The sequence below is a fragment of the Diadema antillarum genome, unplaced genomic scaffold (assembly GCF_040938485.1).
Source record: "Diadema antillarum isolate AM-2024a unplaced genomic scaffold, OU_Dant_1.0 seq00000861_RagTag, whole genome shotgun sequence".
In the NCBI taxonomy this organism is placed as follows: domain Eukaryota; kingdom Metazoa; phylum Echinodermata; class Echinoidea; order Diadematoida; family Diadematidae; genus Diadema; species Diadema antillarum.
This window is the reverse complement of record NW_027271731.1, coordinates 669,122-689,645: the sequence shown is the minus strand read 5'-3', so window position 1 is coordinate 689,645 and position 20,524 is coordinate 669,122. Positions and strand designations below refer to the sequence as shown.

At 40.4% G+C, this 20,524-nt stretch overlaps 1 protein-coding gene across 1 annotated transcript; it reads right to left on the bottom strand.

The window, feature by feature from the left end:
* Nucleotides 1-5,450: 5,450 nt before the first annotated feature.
* LOC139740556 (membrane-associated transporter protein-like) lies at nt 5,451-18,241 on the bottom strand. The gene is made up of 10 exons (XM_071651143.1): nt 18,237-18,241; nt 16,292-16,386; nt 15,286-16,005; nt 11,928-12,080; nt 10,427-10,914; nt 9,386-9,560; nt 8,737-8,847; nt 6,854-7,062; nt 6,180-6,386; nt 5,451-5,486 (listed from the first exon to the last, which is right to left on the bottom strand). The coding sequence occupies exons 1-10, from the start codon at nt 18,239-18,241 to the stop codon at nt 5,451-5,453; spliced, it is 2,199 nt and encodes a 732-aa protein (XP_071507244.1).
* Between the last annotated feature and the right edge of the window lie 2,283 nt (nt 18,242-20,524).

The window sequence follows — 20,524 nt, the reverse complement described above, 5'->3', positions numbered from 1 at the left end:
AACGGAATATTTTTTTCTCAATATAAGTGTGGGGTGTAGACTAGCAGATTCCACAACCCAGGTTGGATGTGTGGTTAAGGTCAATGAGAGGATTTCAATTATCGGTTAGTCGAAGATATCCTCAGATCTCTTTCAAAATCTCCGCTTTATCGATAATTTCCTAACGAGCATGGTACCTCACATTGGCTGAAACGTTGCTTCAGTTATTGTCCTCGTACTAAATTCAAATGGCGAGGCCTGACGAAAACAGAAACAAACAAAAAACCCGACAGTAAACAATACAAGTATACGTATAAGGCTTACATGCCTTCCAAGTGTAGCGTTGCAATTGATGATTGTGGAGCTAATCATGATAGGGCACGGAGAATACCATGTGCAAAACCCCACATGACGCTAAAGGGCTTTTTACACTTGTGTTTCTTAACCCCGGACTTTCTCTGACCCAGGACTATCGTTAGTCCCGTACCAATTTTTTCAGCTTTTTACACTGGCCAATTAGTCCCGTACTATCTCTTGTCCGGGGCTAAGGAGAAAACTGACCTTTTTACACTCGTATTTCTTAGCCCCGGACTTTCCAAACCACATGAATATTCATAATTACGCTGTGTACTGTACACGTACACGCACGCACCGGCAGCACTTGATTGCCTCGTTTCTGATTGGTCAGTGAGGGTCGGACTTCGTCTCCGTCGCTTAGCCCAGGATTATTTTTTCGTTCTGTTTACACTCACTTGCTTGGCACCGCAATTGCGGTGCTAACCCCTGCTATTTTGCAGGGCCAGATAGTACCGTACTATCGGTGGGGCTAGCCCACTTTGGCAAAAACGAGTGTAAACAGAAAGTGGGCTAAGGATAGTCCCGTACCAACGGTGGGGCTAAGGCCCCCCTTAGCCCCACCGATAGTCCGGGGCTAAGCAAAAATTTACAAGTGTAAAAAGCCCTTAAGAGGTTGTGTGTAAGTTACAAGTCACAACCTATGTGTGAATGAATATCGAAGATGGCTGTAGCTGTGTTTTTTAAGAACATTGACCCACGCTTATAAACGCGCGTAATAAATGAGAAAAAGTCAGTACTTTCCCAAATTTTGAAACATCGGACACAGCTTAGATAGAAAGAGAGAGAGAGAAGGGGGGGGGGATAATCCATCCACGCGTCATGAGCAACAAAAGCAAAAACAACAACAACAACAACAACAACAACAACAACAACGAGAAACTGTGATCAACATTATCCTACGTACTTGACGGAAAGTAAGACAGGCTTAAAATTAATTAATCTCCTATACTAGTATTTCTTTATAACTATATCTGATGTCTCCCCTCGCTCATTGAAGGCCCATCATTGCAAGAGAGAAAATCTAGTGACATTATATTATTCTATTGCGTTTTGCGTTGTTTTAATGTGATGTTTAAAAGGTCACTTGATAGGTTGCATGACTTATATTCATTTAGCAATGTATTGTACAAAACGTCATTATCGACTCAAGATATTGTTCTCGTCACTTTTTCGTTTGGAAGTGAAAATGGAAAAAGAAAGGACACACTTTCTTAGGTATTGTCCGATTTTGAAGAAATATAACGAAACTAAACGTTCTGTCAACATGTGTACAGAAGATCCCTTTGCCGAAATTCTGAAGTTTATAAAAAAAATGTAAGAAGATCACGATTATTCATTCCACAGAAAGCGAAGACGCTTAACAGGGTGGCGAAATAACAGGGGGTACAGTAAAAGTCGATTTCCTGTCCTTTCACTCAATTTTGAAATGAGTTTTGTATATCACTTTCCAGCCACGGTAAGTAAACCGAGTTTAATCAATCAAGGAGACCTATGAAGAGATGGAGTTCCAACTGGATATGATTATTCAAACAGTCGTCAGTTTTCCATTATTATATACTCAAAAGAATTATGCAGGTGCTTTTTGTGCCTTTGATGATCGGATTTTGATGCCGTCATCTTTCTGAACCATCTGGGAGTTAAGATTCACATAATATTGGGTATATTTTTCTCGTTATGCGTGTACATATGATATGAAATGAAACTAAACACCTAATGATAAAGCATAATACACAATTGATTGCTTCTCACAAAAAATTACACGTACATGTAACTATGTGCAAAAGTGTAAATCTGAGCTGTATGTTGTGATAGTGTTTGAAATAATAATACACTGTATTATTGAACAATCCTGGAAAACTGATTTATCAATTTTCCGATTATTTCCGACAAATAAGACTGATATGACATAATTTTCAAGTACATGTATACATGTAGTTCTTTATACGTCAAAACCGATAAGTCAGGTTCATGTCGAGATGTGTCACAATTGAGTGATTTTGTTTATTTCAGCAATTTATTTGCGCAATTTCTATTGGCTCATCCAAGCGTCTTCACTGTTTCACTGTAATGTGTACTGCTCACAACATCTTTCAAGTATAGGCATGGTGAAAAGTAAGTACCATCATAAAGGCATTTTCTTTGGTAAAGAGTGGCTGGTCATTATGCAATGAGATGTGAATCTATTGTCTTCCCTTCTGTCTGTCTATTGGGCAGACCCAGTTTCTTTTACTCTGAATATTGAGTACCGGCATCGAACATGGGATCAAAGGGAATAAGACTGTTATGACTCCATCTCTTGAACCCTCTTGGTCGGATAATTCATCGACGGTATTTATTTCATAAGGATGATAAAAATGAATGCAGTGATACAGATCTCAACTTCAAAGATTTTCAGACTGGGCTTCGATGTCCCAATTTCTTCGCGAGATTCTTTCCGAGGGATATCTTTGTTGTGCTTTACAATCAACGTTTCTCACTTTGTGCTAAGACTTCCAGTCATTGAATAATCTGGCAGACCCTATCGTTTGGCCAACGTTGATGGCGCCAACAACCCACTCCTGGCTGCGAGGTCTGACTTTGTCAGCTGACATCAAAGTCACATGCACATTTCATCAAAATTCATAGCGCATTGCTAACTATAATGACACGTATAGCAACGACTTGCATGAAACCGAAAACATCTGTGATGCTATAATAGGACACTTTTATTTCACAAGGTGTATACAGCGAAGGTGCATGGAAATCCCGAATGGAAACTACCATTGATTGTTATACAAGAAATACAAAGTGATTGCAATTACACAGCTGTGTAGGCCCAGCTAGATTCTAGTGAGTCAGATGACACTCTCCATACATAGCTCGAAGGCAGTAAATAAGGTTTCATAAACTTACAGAGTGAAATACACGAGCCCGTTAAGTACTTACTGATATACGGCAATCAAAGTAAACCATGCTTTATGCGGACTACATGCGAGGCGTTAATCCCAGTAATCATACATTATTCTGTATTCATATTATAATGATCTTATTTCTAATTTGACAAGTTGGGATAATCTTTTTGCCATGCTCCTTGATGACTGAAACATATCATTATACCGGGGAGAGATCAGGGTATAAATATGTCATCCAGCCAATATTATGGTCAATGATCATATTATGATTGTACATTTTGTTATTCGACCTCAAAATGCTTTAATGGCTATCTAATCTCCTCTGTCCTGTACTAGAAATACACAGTAAGGTTTCGTTTAAAACTCCCTGTAAACGTTTGAAAGGGTTGTTTTCTGTTGTAATGTCATTTTAGGGCTGTGCCATTGTTGAAATTCCCCGATATCATTTGTCAAGGGCCGAATAGAGCGGACGACTGAATTGCCGCATTGACCCAGAGCTTTCTATTAGGGCTCTGCATTGACGATGAGAAACACTCCCTCTCGCGACGAGACAAATCGCAGCCTACGCCGTGATCTCGGCTTGTTACATTGCTTAGAATTATCAACAGTACTTCAAGGTAATCGATGTTAGGCAAATTATTCAATAATGTTATTCCCTCGACTGATTTTCTGATTTCTAAAGGAGGCTCTCACGTCAATATTCAGCTGGTTTCGATTTTATAGCTGAGGGAGTTATTTCTGTCTTCTTCTTCTTCTTCTTCTTCTCTCCTTCCTTTTTTCTTTCTGTATTTCTCTATCACTCACTCCTCAATCTGTGCATATTCTCTCCAATAGCAGCATATTTTCTTTAAAAAAATAATGAAGGTGCACGTTCATTAACGAATCTCAAAAGGGCTCCAATGAATACGACGGAACAAAATACAACACTCTGCGTGCCTTAAATCAACAACAGTATTACAACACTGTTCTGAAACTAAACTGGTGTCGAGCTGATTTTGCAAGACGCTAAACCGGAAGTTGCGATGACACGAGATATACTTGGCTTCAGTCGGAAAGGTATACACGTGTACTGGGCTTCTGTCGTAGTCTCTGCCCAAGTCACTGGATGGAATTGTTCTCAGTTTTCTGGGAAGGCTAGAAGAGAACAAAAGTATAAAAAAAAAAACAAAATAAAAAAGAGCGAGAAATAAAGGAAGGTATGGGTATTATAAGATTTAGAAAGTATCCTGGTTTGGTCATGTTCATTATTTTCAATTCACATCTTTTTGGAGTGTTTACCCTTTTCCTCATTCTTGAATATGATGCAGTTGGCATAATTTTGTTTTAAATGATTCAAATTCTAACATTCTCAGCATTAGTTCCAGATGTTATCATTATTGTTAGTGTTAGCATTACTACTGGTAATGTAATATCACAAGTCTTCGGTCATTAAATATACTATCTAATAATATGTGCTGAAATTGTGACTACAGTACATCATGCAGATACTCAATTCTGTATGCAGTAATTTTTTAATGGAAACCTTAGGGACCTTATACAGGGTATTTACTGATTTATAGTACAATGTACTTGTATTTGTATCTTAAAAGGGCATGTGCAGGCTGCGTTTTTTAATCATGATTTGGCATATTATCTCCATGTTTTTACTCTTTTATTCATTCATATCAACGTGTTTATTAACACGTGCTTAATAAACACATACACACGCACACGCACACGCACACACATAAACAAAGATGATGAATATGTATTCGTGTTAACGTGCTCATCATGAAAGGGTTTACGATGCATACATGATACAGTTCTCTTCTGCTTTATATCTTTGAGAAAAATAATACTGTATATTTACAATGTGCATGCACCATAAATCATCATTTCAACTGCAGTTCTTTTCTTAAAGTTTTTTTTTCCGAGTCAAAGGTTTAAACAGAAACAAAGTCGCCGTTTTGTCTCATACAAAGTTAGCATATTCAGGTCGTGGTCGTATAATTTTTTCACGGTACCCGATTATAAAGCTTAACAGTGGCCATTTTCGTTCGTTACTTTCCAATGTCGGGGAGATTTTTATAGAATGAATATGCTAGTATAGAAAACAAGTTTAAGACCCATTGTCACGTAAATGGTTTCCCGCATCTGGGAAATGCGGGCAGCCGTGTATGTAAGTTTTTCGTTCAAATATCTCTAGAATATTCAAAGAGATATTTATGAGCATGTACAGGGTGATTATTGTCTGTATATCACAAGATTGATGGGCTTGTCCTGAAATGAAAAGAAATCATAGACAAAACACATCACATGTGATTTTAAGGCCAGTGTTTGTAAGCGAAAATCCATGCAGATGTCTTCGCCTTTGAATCACAAAAACTCTCATAATATGAGGTATGTATATAAAGTATGTACTTATGATTTATACATCTATAATATATATACACATACATTGTATTACTCGCGTTGTGCAAATTGTGGAAATAAAAAGAAATGAAATAAATGTACACGTATAATCAATACATACATGTACATATTTCTTTCCGGTATATAAATAATCAAGGTTCATGTCAGTGGCACCATACAGAAATTGATAGGTTTACTGCTTCTAAAAAAATGAATTTTGCGTATCACACACACCCAAATAGCTAAAAGATACAAAGTTCAGGTTCCCGACTACCATAAGCCTTGTCCAACATAGCATAAAGTATTTTCCCCAAGTACTTATTGTATTGACATGTATCTGATGAGAACAGATGAATTAAGTAGCTCTTCACTCAGTTCTTAGAGGGAGAACCCCTTTGGGTACCGTATCATATCCATAAATTTAAGACATTGTTCAGCTGTTGGTGCGTTTGACATTTTTGCTTCCAAAAGGGGGCGACTGTCCCTTTGAGGGTGGAAGTGATCATGTTGATTTTGACGCCCCGTCTTTAAGATCGAAAATGTCGCCCTTGCACTTCATACCTTGTAGATGACGAGCACCGCCGACGAGAGGGCGGCGAGGAAACCCATGACGGAGGCGAATATGACAACGGTGATCTGTGATCCGATGGCGGAGACCAGGGGTCCCATGACGGAAGATACGGTGATTTGGGCCAGGAAGAGCTGGCAGCAGAGGCAGGCCACGTCTGTACCGAGACCCCGACGCACTCCACCTTTCGGGTTCTTGTACTGTGTCATGACAGTGAGATTGTCGGTGAAGCGTATTGAAGAGTGAAAGTTGGAAACATAAACACCGAGTTTATTCGTCATTCAGTCATAACAACAGCTAAACAGGGAACTTGTGAACAATGTCCTTCTTTTTCTTACATGCAGACGGGAAAATATTTTGTGTAATGAATGTAACGGTTATTACTTGTGAAGATACTACAGGACTCTTTTTTATCCGAAAATGTGGTATAGGTCTCTTTTTCATGTTCGAACACTGACATGAATAGATAAAATTCATATAGCTGATACGCCACTTTGAGGTCTCGATGACCCCAGCAAAATGGTGATCTATCTAAACTGCAAAGAAGTTGGTGTCCGATTTCGCTATAAAGTATTCACAGATTCAAGTTGCCTATAATCCACCTGATTCACATTAATTTCTAACTCTTTGATTTAGGGATTGCCTTCCTCAATCAAGAACGGCTTACCGAATCACAGTCGTGGAAGCTTGCAAGAATGTTAAAGGGGACGGTGAAAAGCGTGGTAAACTGGATGCCGAACGTGAAGCAGAGGATGAGCACGGCGTACGCGTGGTCGACGAAGACGGCCATGAGACCGTTGCCGACGGCGAAGCTGAGCTGACCGAATACGTAGAGCGTGCGGTGACTGAGGATCGTGTCAACCTTCATGTAGAAAACTGGTAGAGAAATTCAGTAAAGATTGAGGTCTTGCAACTTGTTTCACTTTTTATGCTACCACAAAGAGGACTGACACCAAAGCAGTGTCCGCTATTGATGATAAAGCAAACAACCACAACAGAACACAATGTGATTACAAGAGACCCGCGGGTCTAGCGCTCGCGTAAGTATCGCAAGTTCACCTTTCACGCAGTCACTAATCTAAATTACACACAGCTCTACCAAAATTTGACCAGGGCCCCGTTTTATCAAAAGATAAAATCGATTTTAAATTTCCTTACCACACAGAATGCCATAGACTTACAGTTGAAATCAACTATATAATCAATTTTAACCTTTCATAAAACAGGGCCCAGGCCTTCTTAAGTAGAAGATGAACATGTACAAATAGGGCCCAAATTTGGACCCCCCCCCCCACTCATAGTATCAATTTTAGCTTATCACTTATGGTTCTAGAGAAGAACACTTTTCTTTTAAAGATTCCTTAATTTAGGGGGATGGGGGGGGGGGGCATGGTGCCCATTTTAACAAATTGAGATCCTAACCCCCTAGGGATGCTACCTGTTAAGTTTGGTGAACATCCATCATGAGGTTTTCAAGAAGAAGATGAAAATGTACAATTTAGGCCCCAACTTGGACCTCCCCAACCCTCCCCCTGCCTGCAAAGGGGGGGGGGGGCACCCCTGGATCTGCTATGAAACAAACTTGAAACTACAGTCATTAATGTAATATTAACTCATAGTATTAACTTAGATCTATCACTTCTGATTCTAGACAAGATTTTCAAAGATTCCTTAATTTTGGGAGGTTTGGGTTCCTTGGGGCCTTCCAGGTGGGACATGATGCCCATTTGAACAAATTTAGATCTTATGCCCCTAGGGATGCTACCTGCCAAGTTTGGTGAAACTGGGTCATGGGGTTCTCAAGGAGAAGATAAAAATGTACAATTTAGGCCCTATTAGGACGCCTCCCCACCCCCCTCCCCTGGGTCCCAAAGGGGGCACCCCAGATTTCGCCATGAACAAACTTGAAACTACATAATGATATCATGGCCAAGTCAGGCCATATTTGTGATCTCGTTCAAAGAAATAAATTTCAAAGATCAAGGTAGGTTGTACTATCAACATTACTGAAATACCAAAAAAAAAAAGTTGTTGCCTACAAGTTAGTTCGCACTGTACTTTGCGCATTAGCAGAGAGAGATAATTTCCACTAATATAACAGACATGTTGTTTTTTTCATTGAGATTAACATGGCTATCCTGGTTATCCCTATAACTGGCACTTGTCAGCACATTCACCTGCCAGTAACAACGTGTTCATCGAAGTGTAGTATTTGGCAATAATAACAGAAACGTTTTATCGATGCATTCAAGTCAAAATGATGGATGCTTCCCGAGTGCTAATTGACAAACCATAATATATTGGTCACATGGTCTACGCAAGTATATTCTTCGCGTGAACATGAATTTCATAAAGTCTTGCCCGAGTAAAATACTCCAAGTAGGCATCTGTAATCACGAGTGAAGTGCCTACCCAAGTGAGAAAAAAAAAGTTAATTTCATGTACAAACTGATTCTAACTATCTGATTGATATCTGATCTGATCATTTCAACTGATGAACATTCAAAACTTAATGTGTATGAATGCAATATGAGTGCGTGTCAGACTTACTCGCTGAAAGTGATGACGAGAAGGCAAATACAGCCATTCCCCAGCATCCCATCTTCACCCCCGCGTGGTAGGCTTCATAAGCTGTACTTCCCTCTGGGGCAGTGGGATCGCCTGGAATCGAGTCAAAACGAAATAACGTTAGTACAAATTAATGCTAGTTCCTCGTTAAATGTTTCATTGTAATATGATATCAAAACATTGCATATTTGAACCCAAAATACAGATCTTTTGAAAGTTTGAAAGTCGAACAAAATAAAAGCGTCATATCTGATAGGAGATGTGATCGTAGTTTCTTTTTATCATTAAACGAAATCTTCTTCTCATTCGTCCCACACATGCTAATTGTAACTGGAAATCGCTGTACAATGATGAAGATTTGAGTGTCCGTGTCGTCGATATTGAGGATTTACAAACAATGAAATGGCGTTCCAGCGTTATAATAAATAGGATACTGGCTGGCCCTACTCTGAATATTTCATCAAAATAATGTTCCTTACTTTTAGCTTGAAATATTAGCCGAATGAAAAATCACGCACAAACAAACCAACAAACAGAACCATAACTGCTTTTACATATATAATATATTCCTTACTTTTAAATTTAAATAGCTAACTAACTTATTGGCACGATTCGAGTGGAATAAACTCACCATCATACACGGCCTGGCCTACGAAGTCGGTAAAGAAGAGGAGGACAGTAACCATGCCCGCCCAGCCGAAGTAGTGATTGACGCACAGACGTCGCAGCTCCTTGGGCATGTGCAGAATGGACTTCAGGAGGGCAAGGACCGACGTCGGCTCTTCGCCATCATCGTCCTCCTCGCTCTCTGAATCGACGAGGAAGAGACCGCCATTATGATAATTCAAAAAACTTGAAATCAATAATGTTTACATCACAGCTGAGACTCATCACCCAAGTAATGATAAAAACGTTACTACTGAGGCAGCTGGAAACATTTGCAGTTGTCGTTTTTTCTCGCAAATATAGTTCCAGTGTATCATGGATATCCTTCGAACGGCATATGACTACAATAGAAAACACTGATACATTCTATGGCCCGAATTCACGAAGGTGGTACGATTGAAACCATGGTTTAAACCATGGACAATTTGTATGGAGCGCCAAGTGTCGCATGGCCTATTTCGTTACAAAATCAGTCATTTCGTAACGAATTGACAACACTTCGTTGACAAAATGATGATTTCCTTAACGAAATGGTATACGAAATGATTGATTTCGTAACAAAATAGGCCATGCGACACTTGGCGCTCCATACAGATTGTCCATGGTTTAAACCATGGTTTCAATATGTACCACCCTCGTGAATTCGGGGCGTTAGGTCTAGATTCAAAATCCGGCTCATGACAATTGACAATGAGTGAACATTTACATAATGCCGACAGAGGAAATGGTGATGAAAACGGTTTGCGTGTATGTGTGTGAATGTGCCGAGCGTTTTAAGATACATCACGTCAGTCTGAAGAAATGGAATGAATATTTTCCCACTTAATGTCGGTTGTAATACGGACCCAACAGAAAGTTCTGCAGCAGACTCTGTAGACAATATAATCAGGTGAAAAGGCGATTCTGTGACTCCTTTTTCCTTTCGCATATCTGCTAAACAGTGGCACACTTCAGTTGATAATAGGCACTACAGGGATATCGTAGCTCTAAATCTCAAATCGTAAACATGCTCACCACTAATGAGAGGGAGATCCGATGTGAGGTTTAATTCGTTCAGAGACCCGTTTCCGACACTCCTCCGTGGTGACGTCATCCCCGGGGAACTCCCCAATTCACTGGGGATCGTTGAACGCGATTCGATGGAACTCGTCTGATAGTTCCTCGTGTCTCTCCTCGACTCCGACACTTTTCTCCGATCCCGTTTCGGGTGACTGTTTTTCACGATCAGCGGAGCATTCTCGTCGATCACGTCTTCGTCGTCGCGGTGGTTGTTTTGACGATCGGTGGACACGACCAATTTCTCCGCGTCGTCGTTTCTCTCGTTGCCTCCGAGAGGCGTTTCGGGAATACTGGTCAAGTTTAGGATGAGGCATATCGTGTAAATGACGACGTTGAAGAAGAAGACGACGCGAAGTTGGCTTCCGAACGCTTTGACGAGCACGGTCGACGTCCAGTCGATGCCGTTGGTGATGTACCCAAGGCCACCACCGATTCCTTGGAACGCAGAAACATAGATCTTTTTAACATGACATTTACGCAGGTCAAACTGTAACAGCTAGCATGCATGACATTTAATATTGAACATAAAAATCACTAGTGACGCGCTCCCAGGTCTCACGATGAACAGCAAATCACATTGTTTCAGTTCGATTCGCCTTCATAACTTTTCGACGTATGGCCTGCCAAAATCGCTAGAAAGAATGTCACCAATCTCACTGTTCAGATCTGCACTATTTTTGCAAGACCAAAACTTCTCAAATTGAGCTGGAGATGTAAATAAAGATGTTTTTGGCCAGTAATAAAGACAATGATCATGATATTTCTAACTAATCATGCAGGGCCGTAAGTTTGACACTCGACTAAACTTACAATTAATGGATGACTTTTTCAAACATTCTCAAATGCCAAGCACATGTTCTGCCTATTGGTAATCCAAAAATGCCAAAAACACTTGCCCAAGGTTTACCAGACTTTTGCCTGACACAGCAAGCAACCTACACAGTAGGTTAAACGTATTGCAGCAATCTAAAGAAAAGAAGAAGACTACTGTAGCTTGCCAGTAGTATACAGATATGTTGATACATAGATACATCCCCCCTTCCAAGTTTGTCTATTGACACGATAGCGATCGACAGTCAAAGCGGAATGAAAACGGAAATCGACAATGCAGAAACAAATTTGAAAGGAGCTAGGATAAGACAAAATCAGTTACTTCTCATCATACAAAGTCCACGAGGCTGACCGAAACACACAAACTACACAAACAAACAAACAAACAAACACACAAACAAACAAACAAACGAACAAACATGATCTAAGAAATAAAACAACAACTACTCACTGATATGAATTTGGCTAAAAAATCATCCGTAACTTAGAAAGTATTTTGCCCATCTCATGTGACATCTAAAGACTGGACCAGATATTGAGGCTTGGTAACATGCTTGAACTCCGAGAATAACTCAGACATTGAGGCCGAGCGATCAAAGTTTGATAACGACACTTACCTCCGAGGATGGCCCGGAGGTTGAGGCCCGTGTTGACGTCTTCCAGACCGCAGACGTCGAGGAGGTAGGAGCGAGAGGGACCGTCGGATGAATCAGCGCTTATGTCCAAGATGACCACGCCTATCAGCGTAATGATGATGCCAATTAGGTTATCTATAGGGGACAAGACAAATACGATATTATTCTATAATTGGCGAGATGCATACTGGGGCAGAGTGTAGATAAAGGATGTAACTATAGTGCAGCGAAATCTCGTGCATTTCTCGCACTGATCTCTAAAACGCTTGAGATGAAAACTATGTCCCATATGATAAAATTCCAACACCTGATCGAAACTTGATCTACCTAAGTATTCGAGGTAACAGTCCTAGAAGGCATACACCATATAGCTCTTTCGACAATCCTAAATCAAACTAAATCGAATAAATTGAATTCCATCAAAGACAAATGTGAGCCTTAATATGCCACGTAAAAAATAGAATATTGCAGGAGCTCCCTACATAATATAGCCATGTGTGGACCCCTACTCTCGATTCTTCCCGGTCACCTCGTTCCTCTTTTTGTTCCTATAATTCACAGCAGATTAAAACTTTTCCATTGCATGAATAACATAATATTCTGTAGGCATTTTCCAGTGCACAAAGGCGCTATATAATTTCAACCTTCAATCGACTAAATGTGATCTTGTTCAATTCAAAGTTCTTTCAACTTCACTTTCCGTTTTTTTTTTTGGACAAAACATAATCATATACCCTTTACTTTGATTTTTTTTTTGTAACAGGTTGCTGTTTCTACGTCGACGTGTATACGACTCGTAGTAGCGTACGTTCGAACCTGTATTGAGAATAATGGTTTTAAACTATATCGCGCAAGCCTCTTAAGACTGATAGTACCAACCTAACTTCCGATAACCATGAGTCGGTCGGATAAAGGTCAACAAACAAGGTCGCTAGGAAAAACAAATCTTCAGTAGACGATAGGCGGGTGAGGGGATGGAACTCTATGGTGAAAAATACGCAAGGAATCTATTGAACAAACTTTGCTCCCTACTATTTATACCAAATGCCGAGAGGTCATAACGAAGTACTTAATGAAGTACATAATGATGAGCTGTATACACGCACTGCTATATAATTGTCAGATTTGTCTGTTAGTGTTGGTGTTTTTCATTTAGAGCAGAACTGGTACACGCATGTATCTGTTGATATCGAGGGTATTTAAAATGACATGAGTGTGCAGAGGTTCAAGAAGGGGGAGGACACACAATCGCTCACATGCACTCTATCAAACACATACACACACATACACACACATACACGCACACACACTCACACACACACACATACACACACACACACATACACACACACACACACACACACACACACACACACACACACACACACACACACACACACACACACACACACACAGAGATTCGTTGATACCAGTGGAAGCGATTTATGTTTTATCGTGATTCTTTCGTCCAAAAGCGTGTTCAGAAGTCCGTGTGTTGATTCAAATACATACACGATTTTGGTCAACGGTCAGAGATCGAGCTCAAGTGCGATAGTGCTGATAAAAAATTGTATATTGCTATACGAATCGGTCATCCGAGTTGCACTCGTCAATAGTCATTCTCTATAGTTCGTTGATGGCACCCAGCTGGTTGTGTGTTAATATTAGCCGAGTACTCCTTGGAATCCTTGCATTGAACTGACTTCAAATCAATGCTGCATGATCCAAACTAATTTGAAATAAAACGCCCTTACGCAGACATGACGTCCCAAAATGTTGACGCTGAAATGTGGTATAAGAGTTACCAAGCACTGATGACGCATCCATCATTTCGTCCGATCAGAAGCTATATAGCGATCATAGGCGCAACAGGTTAATGCACACTTTCGAAACACGTCATCGTACGGATTACAATGAAAACATCAACCAACAAGCCTATTCATGGCTTTTCCCTGCATGATATACAACTTCAAACAAATTAGCTGCCCGTGATTATGCGACTTCTAAATTAAGGCTACACGATGTTGGAGATTGGGAATTTGACACCCATTTTTCTCACGCATCGGGCGAAGTCTGCAACTTGGGCCTATAATAATGAGCATAGCTCAAAAGATTAAAGTGATAGTTGCAATTGAAGGTATATTTCCCTTTGTCTTTCAAAATAAGTAAAAGATAGTCACTTAAGTATGCACCTGATCGCACCATTAAGAGCTACATTGAAAATTCAAAAAGTTCCCTACCGTGGGAGGCCACAGGGGGGAAAAACCCCTCCCACACCCTCGCTCGCGCGCACATTCGCATGCCGAGATGCTGAATCATGAAAATCTCACTCATAAAAGTTTTTTGAACTTGGCATCCCTGAATATAGTCAGGTATACCGAGGGGTTCTGCGTTGCTTCGTCGCGCATGCTGCATTGATATCTGTGCGATATGCAAATCATAACAGAATATCATAGTGCATTTTTGACGTGTTTCAAATTTTTCGAGTTTGGATGGTTGACTGGTCGTGAACCGGCCTAGGAGGGCAGTTCCGGACAAAGACGTAGCTTCATGGTACGCTAACCACGGTCTGTCAATACCACAGTCAACCATTACAGTGCAAGATGTCAATAGCATTAAAATGTGTCTCGAAGGGGTCAAAATATTGAGTTCACAGGTGCAACATAGGGAACAGCTATGATAGGAAACCATTTTCTCCGTGGGGGGGGGGGGGGGGGTTTCACTTTGGTCATTTAAGGTTATTTGAATGCTCGAAATGAGAGAGCGACAAAGGCAAGAATATACATGATGCAATCTTTGCTGGTATTTTAGGTCATTTCACGTGCTGACAGCTGACGGAAATGTGTAGATGCACTTTGTCTTGGCACTCCATACAGTGAAAGAAAAAGTTAATTCAAAATTTGAAATGGGAAGCAGAGAGAAAAGAAATTATTAAAATATTGCCTTGAAACAAATGTGATGATAATGACTGAGTTCATGGCGTCACATTGCAACAATCTTCCTACCCTCTTTCCTCTGATCTCGAAATAACAATATATATTGTTGATGCTGTTGTTTATTGCGTTTTCATTTTTGTTTTGAACTGCCAGCTACGGAAAGATAAAAATCTAAAACATGCCTTCGTAGAATGCAAGAAGACACCTCAGAAACATGTTTTGTTGTTCTTGCTGTGTTTTCGTTTTGACTGAGTTAAACATGAACAAGAAAGGGAGGATGCCCAACCTTGCATCTGACTACGACTAAATTATGATTTGGCGTATCATTTTCAGTCTGTTATAGTTGAATAAGTACGATAGAGTGACACCACAGCCCTAGAAGAGGGTGTGACGATTTTTCTCACCTTGGCTGTCTTTGTCGCCGATTGCAGCACCAATGTCTCCTCCGTTGAGGTACAGAGACACGCCCAACAACGTACCGATACCGAGCGCCAAGATAAAGGGCCTCCTCCTCCCCCACGAACATCGGCACCTGTCGCTGGTGGAGCCTATCAGGGGGTTCATGAGGAAGCCGAAGATTGGCGCCACGAAGAAGGCGATGCCGTAGAGCTTGGTGGGGAGGCCGAGCTGGAGAAGGATGGGCGTGACCATGGCTGTCTCCGTGGCGTAGCAGAACTCCAGGCCCAGCTGAATGGCATTGTTGCGAGCGAGCTGCCACAGGCTCCGCTTGGGCGGAGGCCCAGCCCTCCGCGCGTGGCGCGCCCTGGAGGGCTGCACGGTGAGGCTGCTGATGCTCCACGAAGACCGTCGTGATCGCACGACCAGTGAAGGACGTCGAACGGGGCTTCCTATCGACGACGTCGAATCATTTCGATGGCGAGGGGATGCCGAGTCACCGATGCTGATTGAGAGTGAACGGCGTTTGATTACCTGGTACGGTATGCCTGCGTTTTCTGTTTCCGTGGACGGGGGAGAGGTGCCGGAGTTGTCGGGTATGCGGACAGGGTAAGACTTGAGGCGCCCCGAGCTGGTCGGAACGCTGGCTGAGTAGAAAGTGCTGCCACTGTCTCCATGATTGGAATGCATCACCTGAGAGTGTATCCTGACAACTCGTGACGTCACGACTATCAGAGCGAAGGATACAGAAACAAGCAGAATAGACAAGGACTGCTGCTAACTGCGCTCTCTTCTACGACGCACTCTGGAATGGAGGTATAGACGCACAGCCTCACTGTCGACTGTCCAATATCAAACGCGCGAGCCAACTGCGGTGTTGAAATCGGTGCCGACTCTTTTGCGGAGTTGCAATGAGGGCAAATTTGGCCCCAAATTGCAAGGCAACCGGAAAAACAGGTTATCTTGGCAAAGCTTGAAGGAGCGCTGGATACAAAGGTCACATCCTCCACTTACCTGCGGAGCACGTTGATAAGTCAATGACACACGCGCAATCACGCCGTCTCGCTCTCGACTCGGGCTGAACACGTGGTTCGCAGACGGAGAGATGCCTGGAACCAACGTGGAAGACACAACACACAAACGCAAGAGGTCACGTTCAATCGACCCACACAACCACACGGTCACGGTGTGTTAACCACCGCATTTACTTCTTGTATCGTTATATCACCTGTCGCAGAAGTACAATAGTAATAGTTTCAAAACCCGTGGGTAGGCATGTCTCGGGAGTAGGAGTTCAAACATGTGTGTTTTTCTATAGATGTCAATTACTATGCATTTTTAATAGAGAGCGCGGAAACAAGCACATTTCTTATCATAAGTAAGTTTTTTTTTTTTTTTTTTTTTTTTTTTTTTTTGGGGGGGGGGGGGTCACGTGTATAGCTACAGCCACGATGGATTTGATCGTTTGTTATTGTAAAATCTAGATAGGCCTATTTAGATCATAATAAATTCTTGGACCAAATATCGTGCATGCAGTTTCTATAAAGAATTATAGACTTTTCCTCTGACTAAACGTGTTCTCTGTTGGATTTGCTCTTTGTTGTAACGATCTTTGATTGCTACTTACTCTGCTTGCAAGCCTCATACGTATGAGACCACATGATTTCCTACAACTTCTCATTTCAGGGGTTTGATATGACTGATTTCATTCTAGGCCCCCTATTTCCACTTTGTGTTCACAAAAACAAGAAACAAACGTTTGTGATAATTCATTCCTAAATTGTCTCTGAAAACTGAAGTAGCCTAGATATTTCATTTAAACTTGTGTCAAATGAATTCTAGAGTTTAGGTCCCGTGAATCTAAACATTTTGGTAGCAGATAACATTCTATTCAAAGGTAGATGCAGTGAGTTTGACTTTGTCGGGTAATTGTGAACAGAACTAGTTTAGATAAATATTTCCGTTGATAGCTTTGCAATATCACTATGATTGAATTTATACATGAGATAGCTGTAATAAATGAAAATCATAAATCATAAATTTTGAGAATTTTTATGTTGGTGAAACAAAGGATTGGTTTGTGGATAAAAGTCGATGTCAAATAATACGGAGAACCTTCTCTTTTGATAAATAAATTATCTCAATCAAAAGTTTTATTGGGTTACCCCATACAGGACAAAAGTCCATAATGTTAATGAGGAAGAATCAAAGAAGAATAACGTTTGAAAATAACAGAACGAGGAAAATACCTTTTAGTTTATTCATAACTCCAGAATGTCTAGATATAAATATACTAGAAATTATCGAAATGTTTTTCCCAAGGTTGCAATAGCGAACCTTGAAATTTAGTGGAGTTCACTTGATCAAATACAAAATGATAATTGTCAAAACAAATTGTTATTGTCTGAAGAGTGGTAATGATGTTACATGTCATGGATTAGGCTCATGCATACGCATTGTATTCACTGCTTTTTTACTCGAGATTGACGTTACACGTATTCCCCTTGGAGGGAAGAATGCATCATACTGTTCACGTGAATACACATAGAAACAAACACTACAATGATTTTTATTCATTTACTTTTTAGTGTTATTCGGTAAAGTATGCATTGTTGGTTTTATACTATTGTACACTAATTCGTAATAATAATAATAATAATTGACAGTGCTTATATAGCGCATAACACATAGTGATAATGTCCCTATGCACTCAAAAAATGAAAAGATTGTAACAAGAACATATAATTCCAATTACAGTGATGGTACCGAGCTTCATTTTCGTACATACATTTTGTACTATACGCAACTTAATAGCTTGTACTTTTTATTATTTGCTTGTATGCTTTGTATCAGGGTATCGTCTTCTTTTCGATGGAGATAAAGCAATTGAATTGAGAATATTCAATGTGAATTATCTCCCAACGATATGAAGCCACTGTTACTTGTTCCTCGCTCCTACGCCATCGAGCGTCTGATGGAACAAACACATACGGATATGTTTGTCGTTCGTAAGTTGTATGACACACACAGGTATTATGCATATCAGCCATTATTATATACGAAGATTATTTCGTTCAGTTTATGAGCAGTTTTTATTATGTACATCATTCCCGTAATTATTTTAATAAACCATTATACTATATACTCATATATATACAAGCACTTTCATACACGCATATGTATACATTGTAATCATGTTTTTTTTCTTGCACATTAGTGCACTTACGTTATAATGAACACGGTGATAACGAAATTCCCGTTACAGCGATATAAAATAGTCATGTCCCAAACTAATCATCTATATTGTCTATAAATACTATACTGTTTGACTCCAACAAAATTTCGATACAGCGACAGGAAACTGCAGGTTCCATAAACTTTGTCACACCGGGATTCGCCCGTATCTATATATCTAACCACTCGTGCCTATGCAAACAAGTTCACACGCTCCTTTGGCTTATATGGTGAACTGATATTTAATGACGTGAAGCAAGTTTTATTTTCAATCGCTTCAGATGTCCACGTGGGAGCCAACAATGAACATAAGCAAAAGGATGCAATGCATCCAAAAAAAATCACTAGTAGTGAATATATATAAGGGCATCGTTTCCAGTTTAGCGTGTGATAAGACCAGCATGGAAAATTGCTAGCACGTCAGACTCCAATAGGTAATTTGGATTGGTCTCTGAAATACTAGTATCAATAAATAACCTATTCACGTCGGGATTCTGGACAGGAGGCGCATTTTTTCGGAGATTTCTTTTTCTATGGAAATTCAACGGATGGAATGAAACCAACAGAATTACGATAGTTTAATCCCAGCAAACAAACATAAGAAAGTCATGGATTTTTAAAGTTTCTTATCTGTGACTAAATGATTACAAAGGTGCACAAAAATATTGCGATGATGATTTTATGCTGTTTTGTTTTTCTGATGCATGCATGCATAAACTATTATGAAATCCCTTTTTAAGGCATTATTGCTTGATAACTGCATACTTCCATGTTCGATAATTTGATACTTTATATAATAATTCAATATGTAATTAGGTGAGTGTGTACACTTACATCATGTCTGTGTACATAAATATAGAGAAAGAGAGACAGAGAGAGAGATCCAAAAACTCATCGATACAACGAATACGCCTGATGACAGTTTGATCGGACCTTTACAAACTTTGAAACAGTGTATGCACATGGACCTATATACTTTTACTACACATAGACATTCATGGTTCGTTGATTAATTCATGCAGCAGCTGTTTCTGTCAAAAGCGCCACAAATCTCATTTCAAACATGCTTTCCTCCTTTGATTTCATCATCTCCGTCAACAGGCGGCGTGGATAAAAAACAAGACGGCGCTTTGAGAAATCTGGGACCCCGTTTACAGTAAGTGACAGGGCCAAATGCGGTACTAAATTGCGACCGGCGTCGCGCTCCCAATAATAGTCGTTTGTTTACAAGCAGAGCGCCACTACCACAAAATATTGAAAGGTTTGAATTAAAAGCCCGGGCCGAGCCCGGCACTGGAAACGGACAAAATTGCGGGACCGAGTACCGCAAAGATTGAGGCCGGGCTCGGCTGCGGCTCGGCCCGGCCCTGCATTGTAAACGGGGTCTAAAAGTTGCATGCACAGAAGATAATAACCCTCTTAAATCAAGGAAAATGCATGTGCAGTTGTAATGTATATCGGGAAGTCAATGCTCAAGCAATTTGATTTGAGTAATGCACGTACTTTACTCGAGAAAGCAAATTTTATGGCAATTTTATTGTGATTTGTAATCCAATTTTTCCCATTTTCGCACATTGTTTCATAGCAAACATGAACAGTAACTGTAGACAACATCATTATGTGTCTCACCATTAAGCAACATTACATGCGTGTCCGCAAGTGTCCACTTCAGTAATTATCAATTTTGAGACCTAAAATTTGTCATGTTTTCAGGTTTGCTGCCTCCATCATTGGTGTTCAAAATGAATGCAGTAGAGTCTGAATAGGCACCTCAGCCAAATAAGACCTAAATGAGGGAAACAGTTCTTCAGTGAAATGCACGATTACACAATCGTCATTGTCCAAAATATGAATGCCCTCATAAAGATGCACATAATCAGGTGGCAGTGGTGATGATTGGATCATGGACCTACTACACATATGGACTATGAACGAAGGTCTTTCTTTGATCCAACTTTCACCACCGCCACTTGATTATGTGCATCTTAATGAGTACATTCAGACCTTTGGACG

Bases quoted from the DNA above. Each gene is read 5' to 3' on its own strand.
- LOC139740556 (XM_071651143.1), bottom strand. The intron at 9,561-10,426 runs GTTTACGATTTG...GTCGATTCAGAG, and splicing joins CTCTCATTAGTGGTGAGCAT to AGCGAGGAGGACGATGATGG. The intron at 6,387-6,853 runs GTAAGCCGTTCT...GTCATGACACAG, and splicing joins GCTTCCACGACTGTGATTCG to TACAAGAACCCGAAAGGTGG.